This window comes from Brassica oleracea, chromosome C2 (genome assembly GCF_000695525.1).
Source record: "Brassica oleracea var. oleracea cultivar TO1000 chromosome C2, BOL, whole genome shotgun sequence".
NCBI classification, from domain to species: Eukaryota; Viridiplantae; Streptophyta; class Magnoliopsida; order Brassicales; family Brassicaceae; genus Brassica; species Brassica oleracea.
The window spans coordinates 48,281,041-48,293,426 of record NC_027749.1 but is presented as its reverse complement, the minus strand read 5'-3'; the positions used below and the strand labels follow the sequence as shown (position 1 = coordinate 48,293,426).

Sequence of the window (12,386 nt, the reverse complement as noted above, 5' to 3'; positions counted from 1 at the left end):
AAATTTTAACCAATAAGATTTTAATAAAAACAATTATGCTTTTTGAAGTTTACAATTTACAATTAATTTTCATATTTGTGTCTGCTATTTTTCTTTCGTAACATGTTAACTGATCTGATCCCCAAGAAACTCCAGTAAACTCTATTTGTTTCATCTTCTATATACTAAAGCTATTTCTAGACTTGATTCATGATTAGCAGTTGAAGTACATGGAAGGCTCGAGAAAGACGGTCAAGATGTGAAGCTTCTTTACTTGGATCAAGCCACCATTGGCTTCTATTTATTGCCCTAATAACAATCACATCCGTAAACCAAATTATTTTACTCTTCTTTACTCTGTTTTTTTTCCACAAGAGAAATTAACCATGAATTCTTTCTTGATGAGCAGTGGCGGATCCAGAATTATGTTTAAGGGGTGTCATAGAGTTGACTTTGGCCCAACACAAAGATACATTAAAGAAATTTTGATAAAAAATAGGTGCAGAGGGAAGTCGAACTCAAGTTAGTGATGTCAAGAAAAAGAGACTGAACCAATTTACCTGTGTCATCTGTTGCGATCTTAACAAATATACATTAACATATACAGTTTTGGGACGTCAGGTGACGCCCCTGTGCTCTACATGCATCCGCCACTGTTGATGAGTACATCATGATAAACCATGAAAAAGGTATAATTCTTTCTCGATGAACATAGCATCATATGTAACCTGAGTTCAATAATTTTAAATATTTAAATGAAAAAGTAGACATTTCAGTCTACATATGATATATTTCGTCGGGCTCACGAATAAGCGAAGTTTGTATCTCTTCAAGTGATAATCCTTTCGTTTCCGGGCAGAGCAACCAAATAAAAACAAGTGCTGCTCCTGCGATAGCCCCGAATATGTAAAATGCTCCTATACATAATTTATATTAATCAAAGTTATATTATAAAACTCTCTATAAAATTCAACTTATTATTATATATATAACATAATTTATATCAATCAAACCTCGAGTGCTCTAAAACTTGGTTGAAGAGTGATACTCGGTTTGCTTTTCTCTCTCGACCTAAAAAGTAGATCTGATAACGCTCAGGCGTCCGGACGGCGCGTGAGCGCGCGTGCCGGCGCCGGAGGCTTCCTCCTCCACTAATCTCGTTTCTCTTTTGCTCGACCTCCGTCTTTGCCCTGTTACCGCCTTGTCTGTGTCTCTAGTCAGAGGTTTGCTGTTGGTATCGTCACCTGCTCGTGAGGGTGTGTGGCTCCACGGTGAGTCAGTCTGTTCTGGAGGCTCGACGCAGTAGAGAGGAGCAGCTACGGGTGTCGTTGTGCTTCAAACTCTCTTACCGTGTTCAATGTTAGTGTATTTGTTCATCTGTGTGTGATTTACTTTCGTTTTGGGAGGAGATTCGCCCTTGCCAAAGAAAGAAAAAGGCTTTCAGATTCAGGTTGGTGTTTTGTTTCAAAAGTTCCGGATCTGTGGATTGACGGTGTAGCTTTGCTACAATAGCCTTTTCTTGAAGCCCCTGTCTGGATCTGTTTGTCCATTTGTTTTGCGGGTCTCCTTTGCCTCTGCTTGGTCTCTTTTTGCAGGTGATGCTTGTCCTCTTTGAGATTGTTGTGGCTTCCATCTTGTCCTCCATTTTGCTGTTCACGGCTTATGCTGTTTGCGGCCTGTTCTTTTATTCAGGATTAGGTGGGCCTCACTCCTAGTTGTTTGTTCAGATCGTGCGAAGATCTGTTGTGTTTGTTACTTCATACCTAGGCGTTCTATCGTCGTCGTAGATCAAGCCGTTTCCGGGAGTGTTAGCAAGATTCTTTACTTGCCGGATTATGAAGGTTCTGTTACCTTGAGGTGTTTCTTTAGAGTTCTGGGAGGAGGTGGTTTAGCGGTGGTCTGGCCGAGGGCATTCCCACTAAGCATGTGTCATAGAGGCCCTTTAGGACAGTCTCCTTGTTATTGTTAGACTTATGGAAGTTTGGAAGAGTAATCACTTGTGTTAAGGTTGTAATATTTCTTAATCTTGTATGTTGCCACGTTGTGGGTTCTAGTGCCCGAAGATATCTCTATGTTCTGCCGGTTTAGCTAACCACGGAAGGGTCTTGTATCCGTTGGTTTCTGTTGGTTTGTGTTGATCACAACTTTGTTATCAATAAAATCAGTTGATGGAAAAAAAAAACCATGCATTTATTACTTCATTTACTCCCAAAAAATGGCATACTATTTTCTCCATTATGAATAGAAAGAGTTTATGTACCTCAGACATAATTACCCAAGGGAGGCCTCCTACTCCTATTGCATAGGCTGCAAGATACAGCTGCCAAGAAAGAAATATTCCCTCCGTTTCATATTGTAAGTAGTTTTAAGGAAATGTTTTTGTTTTAAAATGTAAGTAGTTTTCGTATTTCTAGGTAACTTTTACATTTATTGAATACCGTGTGACCAATCAAATTAAATAGACTTATTTTTTATTGGTTAAATTATATCTAACCCATTTATTTTAAAATACTTTTTTAAAAAATAATAATTTTTTTTAATTTTCGTGTTTTTAGCCAAAACTACTTATATTATGAAACGGAAGGAGTATTAGTTACGTTTTATTCGTATAAGAAACCAATTTAAAAAAAAAAGTAAAGTAGAGCAGATGTTTTACCGTAACGCATATAAACGTCAATACTGGGGTTACTTCCGAAAGCAAATGCATTTTCTGCTCATACCATATGTACAAAACATTAGTTACTAATACAAAAAATAATAATAATAATAAAAAATATATATATATATATATAACTGTAAAATAACCTGTAATGTGAAGGCGAGCCCAATAAACATGCAAGTTATGCTCATCCCACACGCTGAAGTCTATAATTTTCAGAATCAACAAATATTAAACAGCTTTATAGTAATTTCTATGATAAATGAAATGATTGGTCTAATTAGAAAACTCAAAAACATGCTCACCAACAAGAGTGGCCGTCTGTCCCATTTATCAACAAAAATTACACCAATAATGGCTTTTGGTACCTGCGAATAGCCACAAACAGCATTCAGTGCCAAGACAAGTCCAAAGAAATGGAAATTCTAATCGCAAAAAATAATAATGAATTCTTAGTTCATTAAGTTCTTTAAAGAAATTTGACTAGAAATGTCGAAAACATCACAGTAATTTTTTTTGTACTTTAACATCACAATAGGTCTGTACGTAGTTGAATAATAACGGATTTAAAATAATATAGTTTGATTTTCAACAGATATGGTATAAATGCATGAGGACTACTTACCATGAAGATGGCTAACAGTGTCGATCCAATTGCCACAGAGAAACCTGTATCAGCCAACTGATAATTATTGAAGCAAATAAAATTCAAAATGGAAAGAGAATCATGGTGAATGCCAGATTTAACTTGTCTCTATGAAAAATAATAAATAATAATGTGATTATGCTAATGTGTTTTTTTTTATATATATATATATATATATATATATATAAATCTTAATTAGTCTCACCAGCTTTTCTAATAATGGTACTTGCATAAGAAAATACAGCCGTACTTCCCGAGAATTGTTGTATCAACATTAGCCCGACTCCTACCTGAGGAATACAATGCTCGTGCAAATAAATACGAGATTTTTATATAGTCTGGAAATTAATTTATTATATTTACAAACATATTTAACACTGTACCACGAGAGTACGTCTATACTTTCTCTGAAACAAATCAGAAAAGCTCGACTTTGAATCACTTTCTAGCATTTTGGTCATAACCTGAAAACGAAATGACATTCATTCAGGCTCTGACTCTATCTCTTTGTCAAGGAATGAATATATATTTGAAAGTATCTATAATTGATACTATTATATAATAAAACTCGGGTCAACGATCTATTTCTCCACGATTCGTTGCAAAGAACAAAGGAGAAGATGATGATTGGAGAGGCAGAGATGATTGTGGTTGCTGGGTCCGGTAGTGACCAATAATTTTGGGTTACTTTCGGTTCAAGTGAGAGTTAATTATGTGTTATTGGTTAATTGGTCTTCTATTGGTTTATAGTTAGATTTATTTAGTTTTGGTTTAATTTATATACAGTAAACCAGAGTAATCCAATTTTATGGGTTTAGAGGTTTCGAACTTTGATTCTATGGAGAAATAAGTATTTAATCTTTTTTTCTATGGGGAAATAAAGCTGAAATTTTATATTCGGGGATAAATAGAATGAAGTCATAATTTGAGAGACATCTGGTGCTATACAATAGTTTTCGTGGGGAAATAGTTCGTCGACCTATAAAACTCACTTGAATCTCTGAGGCTTCAAGTGAAATATCAACATCTTTCCCTCTAAGCCGAAGCAGTGAATTTTCTAGTTCTTTATCCACACCAACTTTTGCCTTTTAAATGTAAAATAGTTTAATTAAGGTTTTAGTAATTAAACTATGTACCGGGTTTTCTTACGAAATATACAAAAGAACAAAAAAATTACCAACCAAGCCATCTTGGGGACTCTGGTATGAAGAATAAACCGATTCCTTGAATGACGCACGGTAAAGCACCTAAACCGATTAAATATTAGATTTCTTTTTTTTGCATAAAAAATTAAATATTAGATTTCTATCAGTTAATTTGTATATGAACGAGATTTTGCATGTTGAACTACGTACTATATTCATTTTTCTTCCGTATAAAACATCACTTCCCTGTTGATTACGAAATTATAATTAGTTTTACCTAGTAAAGCCATCATCCTCCAGCTGATGAAATTCCCCAAAAAATAAACCATGGCAAGTCCAGCGTTTTGAAAAAGCTACCGTAAGAGCACCATTATCGCTAAAATTGGTTTGGGTTTCTTAATTTTTTTTTGTTTTGTCTGGTTTAAAAAGAAAAAGAACTAATCGTCGGCCGCCACGTGTCAGTGGAACCCGCAAACAGTACAAGAAACATGCCAAAGCGACTCTTATCTCGCGACTTCTGCTACCGGTTTTAATAAAACTAGAGCTTTTCCCGGGCTACGCCCGGGTTTATTTTCATTAATTTTAAAATAGTATGTTAGTATATTTAAAGTATAAATTACTAAAATAAAAATTTAATTATTAGAATGCAAACAAAAATAATTATAAAATATATATTATATTATCACAGTAGAAAAACAGGTTAAAATCTCAATCATTTTAAATTTTGATTTCGTAACTCATCTGTTCATTGTATCTTTCTGATTCGTATTGTATAATTAGTGGCTAAAAGTTTAAGTTCTTACCAAGAAAACTAAACTTTCTAGAAGTATGCATGAAAAATAAAATGGGATTGCTGAAATTTTCTTCCAAATTCAAAAAAGTTAGATACAATAAATATTTTCTTTTGTAAATACCTTGATAACAGGTAAAAAGATAATTTCTTATTGAGTATTTTTCTGAAATTTCATAAATGTTGAAAAAATATAATAGTTTTCGAAGGTGATTGGTAAGTACTCTGAATGCTTTCCACACTTTTTCACAACTAATCTAATTTACCAATCAAGCTTTAAAAAAATAATTTAAATGTTCAATTCAAAAGTTAAACTGAAAATAGATTGGCTATGAAAATCATTTTTTAAGAACTTATATTTAGTGCTTTGAAAGTTATTGATATAAATATACATCAATAGATTGTACAGCTACAACATATTTTTTTACAAATTTACAGCTTATATTCTAAAGCAAATAATTAAGTTTGCAGCTACAAAGACTAATTATCTCCACTAAATATTATTTTCCTTTTGTCGTTCTCTGCTAAATATTATCTTTTAAAATATTATTCGTTTTCATGAGATTCATGTTTTTCATCATCGATTTCCAAGAACAAAGATAAAAGATATTATAGATATAGATATTAGATACGTGAATTCTCCTATTGACTCCCATTAAGGAAAAAAAATACATGTTACATTCGAAATAGTTTATTTACATATAAATCAAAGATTATTTTGTTAAAAATAATAATTAAGATCTGGGTTGTGATTTTGCATCCAGTTAAATAATTATGAACTTTTTATTAAAATAATTCAAAAATTAACGCCCAAATTACATATTTATGTTATTAAATTAAAGGAATTCTAATTTTACCATAATATTTGATATATTTTCTAAATTTATTTTAAAAAATAACAATTTGCATAAATACCTTAAATCTGTGATGGAAATAAGACTAATTTTCTTAAATCATTTATAAATGTTTAAGAATCATTTATAAAACATTTATAGAAGTGTTTGAAATAATATTAAAAACAGTATCTAAAGTATGGTATTTTAAGCAGTTGCTCATTAAATTTGGATATCCTTTTCTATTGTGTTTTTCATTTTTAATTAAAATTCTTAAAATCCTTTGTACATATATCGTTTACAAATTTTGTCAGAATATTTACAAAAACTTCCTGGTTTTGTTAGCTCTAAGTTTTGAACATAATTTTTCCCCGTCAGCATAGAATTTGTATTATTATAAAATATTCATAATTTTGAAATATTAAAAATGAGTAACTCACATTTAGGCACTAAAAATGGGAAATGTAATTTGGCCCTCTTATCTTGACATACTATACAGAATCAAAGCTTCTCTGTTCTATTTTTTAATCCTATACAAAGCAAGAATCATTTTCAACATCTATATGTTTTCATTTTGTTTCATACTATACAGAATCAAAGCTTCTCTGTTCTATTTTTTAATCCTATACAAAGCAAGAATCCTTTTCAACGTCTATATGAATCCTCTTTCCATCTCTCTCTTTCTCTGTTTCATCACTCAGTGGACACTGCACCAAAAAAAAGGCTAAGGTTTGGTCTGGAAGAGAACTGTACCATAAGTAGAAACTCTGTATACAGTTACATTCCAATCCATGTAGTCTACTCCATCCCCCGATCGCAAAACGCAGCCCGTCGTTATCTGGATATCGCTGGTCAATGGCATTGCGGATGTCTCTTATGGTTAGGTTTGATCTAAAAGGAAGCTCCAGCGCTGTCCCAATCCCATCTGCCAATCTGATAGATATCATAATAGTACTTGGCGCAGTTTGTGTCTCCACAGTTGTCCTCCTGTCTCGGTTAGCAAAAGGATCAAGGACTGTTTCCGCGCTTGAACCTTCCTATACAGCCTTATCCTATAAAGTGAAGTCAACAAAATATTCAGAAGTGAAAATAGAAAAGCAAACACCTTATGTAAAGCTAAGAAAAGAGGAAGAGAAGGGTTACATACATCCACTTGAGATGACGCCATGCCAGGAATAGCCACTGTAAAGTCTCCTTCACCACCCTCTTCAAGTGACTTTTGTGTCTCTGTGGGGCCACTTGAAACATATGAATCATCAAACTGTGATTGTGAAGGTAATGATCCCATCGATGGAAGAGGCGGATCTCTGTTCTCTATCAAACCCATATTAGTGATCCTGAAAGAAAAGGAGAAAGAGATATAATACTCTAGAAACCAACATTCAGTGGTTTACCTAGAAGAGCTCCCGGTTTCAAATTCTTATGAATCCTCCTGAACTGGCGTTGTTTTATCCTCTTCCACGAGACAGGAGAAGGCTTGGTCTATATTCCAATTGCTGGCTGTAAGGTAAATGGTTGCAACATCTCGAGTAACTACTCCATCAGCCGCATCGACGAATATATCAATGAATTCATCTTGTTTCAGCGAATTCAGCAGCTCCCTAGTTTGTGTAGGACTTGAACTTTCCTGAAATGCAAGCAGTGTATGCATCAACATTGAGTTCCATTCACGGCAACTCAAAGAAAGAGCAGCAAGAGACAATAGGTTGTTTGCTAAGTTTATGTTTAGCTTGATGAACCATGTGATGGCAGGTGCTGCTGTCTCTGCGGTTCAGGGTTTCGAGCAGCACGCGGTGGAGGTGGTGGACCAAGAGAGGTTCTTCTAGGCGACCTGGATCTGCTCCTGTGAGAGGTAGAAGAAGTTTTAGCCTCGCCTTCCTCTCTAACCTTGTGAACAGCATCCAAACCTTTCCTCAAGATTAATCTGTCCTTCCCACTGACGATAATGAACTTGTCATCCATTTTGATCTTGCAGCCGGTCTCGCTCTCAATCCTTTCCACAACTTTCTCAGTAAACAAATCTCTAACGTTCTTGTCCCTAGCTGGTACCCTCTCAAGGAACTCCTGAGACTTTCTGTTGGCACCAAGAGTCGATGGACATCCCTAAATAAGAAACAACAATCAGTAACGAAGTATACAGACTACAAAAAAGTAAGTAACTTCAGAGGATAGTTACCTGTGTGAAATGACCAGACTCTCCACATATCTTACAGTTCATTTCCTCTTCTTTCCTCTTCTTCCAGTTCCTCTCAGTGGCTTTGGACTTAGCCTCCCAAACCTTAGCCTCTCGGCTGATGAAATCAGTTGGTACGGAGTTGGGGTCAGGGAGCTCCTGCTGCTCTTCTTCTTCATCACATTTATCTTCAGGAAGTTTAGGTTTTTCTTGGACTTTGGTGGTTACAGTAACTTGATGATCTGTGTACTCCTTGTAGATTTCACTAAAGTCGTCATAAATATCTGGGTCTTCTGACCTTGTGCTTTCCATCTGAATACAAACACAATCACAACTCTCTCTCACTTTCAATTTCAATTTCCAAACACATCCAATAAGAACTAAGTTCATCGATCACAAATACGATTTGTACATAGCTCAATGCCAATCATATACACAGAATCAAAGAGCGGCTAAGAAAGCGAATGGGAAGAGTGAATCTAGATTTATTGGAGTAAGGTTTCTATCGTTTACCTTTCGAAGCGCGAATCAATCAGTGGCAACCGCGTTTCTCGTGAAGGTGACTCTGTGCTTGAATCTTGGTCAACAGCCATACCACAAAAAAAAAATTTGATCATATAAAAGACAGAACAAAACACTATCAGAAGACAAAAGCACCCTAAATCAAGAACACACAAAGACACGTTAAACCATAAATCAAGAACAGAAAGATATGCTAAACCGTAAATGAAGAAATGATGACCTAGCAGAAGGAGGGCTCCCGATTCTGACATTCGTCGAGGTATTACGAAACGGCGGCACTTTACTCAAGACATCATGCATCGTATCGGCCGATCCTTCATTCCCTGAGAACCCGTGCAGATACCACGGCTCAGTATGACTACCGTCGTGTGATAATGGCACCGGCTTCAACTTCTTCTCAGGTGTATCATACCCGTGCAGATTCCTTGTTGTCGCTGAGGTACTTTGTTGCGTCCGCCATAGGCGACGATCCATGAGAAAGTTCTATGAATCTCGCGATCTTCTCGTTCTCCTTTGTTCCTCTGCCGCGGTTCTCTGGTTCTCAGACGGAGGTTGAGTCGGTGACGGCTAGGTTTTCTGCGGCAAGCCTCCATCGATTCGTGAAACGTAGTAAACAGAGAAGAGGAAGAGAAAAGGGGATCGAAGATCGATTTTGATAAATTAGGGTTGGTTCTTGGCGGAAAGGGAACTTCAGCGAGTCACGGGCTTCCCGTACTTTTCGATTCCAAAATTATCGGGCCTGTAGAATGCGAGGCCCAAATGACACGCACGGAGTGTCAGACGTGGCGAATATCTAATTCCCTATTGGTTGATTTTTTATGCTGACGTGGGCATGCTCAATGGAGCTCATATATCCCTTTTAATATAGTATAGATCTGCGGGACCCACCCCTTAAGAACCTTACTAATATACGGTGATAATCATGGCTTAATTAGTCATACGAGAATTCAAAAGGGTCAATACATCAGCGTGGCATCCTACTCCTATAGAGCTTTGGTTTTAATTTATTTTTCTTTTATATTTCTTTATTTTCGATAAGTATTAGTATTCTTAATAATAGAAAAATAATGATAAAAGATTTTGGGATATAAGGTTAAATCATTATCCTTAAGAGGTTACATATTTTTTTATTAGTATATACACTACAAGAAAACAAGTTTTTACCTACTGGAAGAATAGTAGCTAATTGGTAGCTAAATCAAGATTAGCGATTGATTTACGACTAATTAAGCCTGTCGTTATAGTGTGCGTCGCTAAATAAATCGGTCGTTACTCGGTTGGTATTTAGCCACTGACTAGCAACCATTATATCAGTCATTTAACAGTCGTAACGTAGTCGCTAAGGTACGACTGATTTTGCGACTGCGTTAGTGACGTATTTAGTGACTAATATACCAGTCGCTAAACGGTCGGTATATATAGTGACTAATTAGTGACCGAGGTTGCCACGATTAACGACTGATTATCAACGTATTTAGATACTGATAAGTGACTACGGAGCTACTGTTTTTTGACCGATACAAACATTGATTTGGGATTTGGTATTTATTTATTTTGGTTCACTTTTGATTTTTATTTGTGGGATTAATTATTTGACACATGCTAAATGAAGAAATTGAAAGTAGATTAAAGTTTTTAGAATCCTAAATACCAAAAAGATACATACCAAAAAGTTATCAGAGTTGTTATATGTTCAAAATACCAAACACCAAAAGATAGTTAAATATGATAACCTAAGTACACAGCTTTTACTGATCAGGAGGAGCTGGAGATGATGCTTCAGAGGCAATGAAATCAAGGTATTTTTGGTCAGTTGAACGCATGTACTTGTGCATAAGGGAGAACTCAGCCATCTTAGCCTGGTTAGTAGCTTGTTCCAGAGCACGGTCTGCCTCAGCCTTGGCAATACGGGCTTCTTGTTCTTTTATCTTGAGTTCAGCTTCTTCAAGCCTTTGTTGCATGTGCATGAAAGAATAGGAGCTGATCGGTCATTTGGTTTTCTCTTAAGCTTCTTCTTCAGGCTTCCAATACCAAAAAGGTCTCCTCTGTCATTGCAGAAAGTTGACTACAACAAAGAAAACAATGAGTAAGTCATTATCAATCAATTTCCAAGCTGGAAAACAACTCCAAACTCTTAATGCAAAAACTTATGACTGTAAAATATTTTTTTTAAAAAATAGTAGACCTGAATAAACAGCTCGTTGTCCTCTTCTATTGCTAGCAAAAGCCCCTCTGAGATTTCAGTGTTATCCTTCTCAAGGTTAACCAACTTCTCTTCCCTTTTCTTTTTGTAAGCCTCAGCAACTTTTTCTGCTTTGAAATCAACATAGGTTCCATCTTTTCTTGTATGAGCCTTGATGAATACTTCACCAAAACTCACAGGTCTTCCCAACTCCACTGTCTGAAATGAAATGGAAGAAAGTCACACATGAAAATGAGACAAGTGTTAAAGAAAACGAGACAAAGAAAATGATACTCACCAGCTCCTGTTCGATTTGCATATAGGACTTCTGTCCTGAGTTATGCTTGTGAATACCAAGACCATTACGTTCAGACAAACGAGCTGCTGATGCCTTGCGGCTCTTTCCCACTGCTGCCTCAGTGTCCCAATAAGCAGTCATTTGTTTCCAGAGTGTATCTCCTATCCAATTCGGTTGCTCGCGAGAGGTCCTTACATCACTGACCATACCTTTCATTCGAAGCTGACAAATGGATTCAAAGTGTTCTTGAACAAGACCGGTTAACATGGGATTCCATGTGTGTTTTTTCTACAAAACAACAGATAACATATAAGCTTATCGTGCATGGTTGCTAGCTACTTTACATATCTCTCACATACAAATAAATAATTATATATGTTTCAGTGTTCTTTGTTCCACCTAGTTTCATTGCATACTTTACTTGCCGATATTTCTTTTCACAACAGAAAGAACTATAAACTGAATGTAAAAGATAAAGAAGGTTACCGCAAATTCAACGAAGTATCCTTCTTGTCTGTCTGTAGGCACACAGGTCCAACTATAGAAAGGCTTATTAAACTTCTTTTTCATAATCTTGGTTATCTTACGGGTCAAGCTGGACTTGTCATAACCAAACCTACAAGACAAGAGGAAAAAAACAGAGACTCTCAATCAGCAAACTCAAACTCAAACAAGCAGTGAGAAGACACTAAACAGGCAGAGACTCTCACTAGTATAATACTCACACAACAGACAGAAAGAAGAGAAACTCAAACAAAAGCAAAACATAATTAAAATCTTCACAACAGAACCACAAAAAAAAAAAACCAACAAAGATATGCGATCATCCTTGTCCTTCAACTGAGCCGTAAGTACTTCTGGATCAACAAAGGGCGGTGGTGCAGATGAAGGAGGAACCGACCGGGTGCGACGACCCAAACCGACCAAACGTCCCTTCTTCTTTGGAACCGACTGAAATAGAAAATATCCAAATTTAAATAATATAAAAAGATGATAAAATAAAAATCAAGAAATAAATTAATTGAACTTTAAAAAAAAGAACTTACCGATTGAACAATTTCGTTGATTCGAACCCGGGACAAGTTGGTCGAAGCCGTCGAATCGTCATCCTCGGTTTGAAGCTGAGACACTTCGTCTTGCACCTGAGTTTGGACCAGGG

General features: G+C 35.9%; 1 protein-coding gene across 1 annotated transcript; it reads right to left on the bottom strand.

The window, feature by feature from the left end:
- Positions 1–7,777: 7,777 nt before the first annotated feature.
- On the bottom strand, positions 7,778–9,207 carry LOC106324465. The gene is made up of 3 exons (XM_013762428.1): positions 9,160–9,207; positions 8,229–8,537; positions 7,778–8,155 (listed from the first exon to the last, which is right to left on the bottom strand). The coding sequence occupies exons 1-3, from the start codon at positions 9,205–9,207 to the stop codon at positions 7,778–7,780; spliced, it is 735 nt and encodes a 244-aa protein (XP_013617882.1).
- Between the last annotated feature and the right edge of the window lie 3,179 nt (positions 9,208–12,386).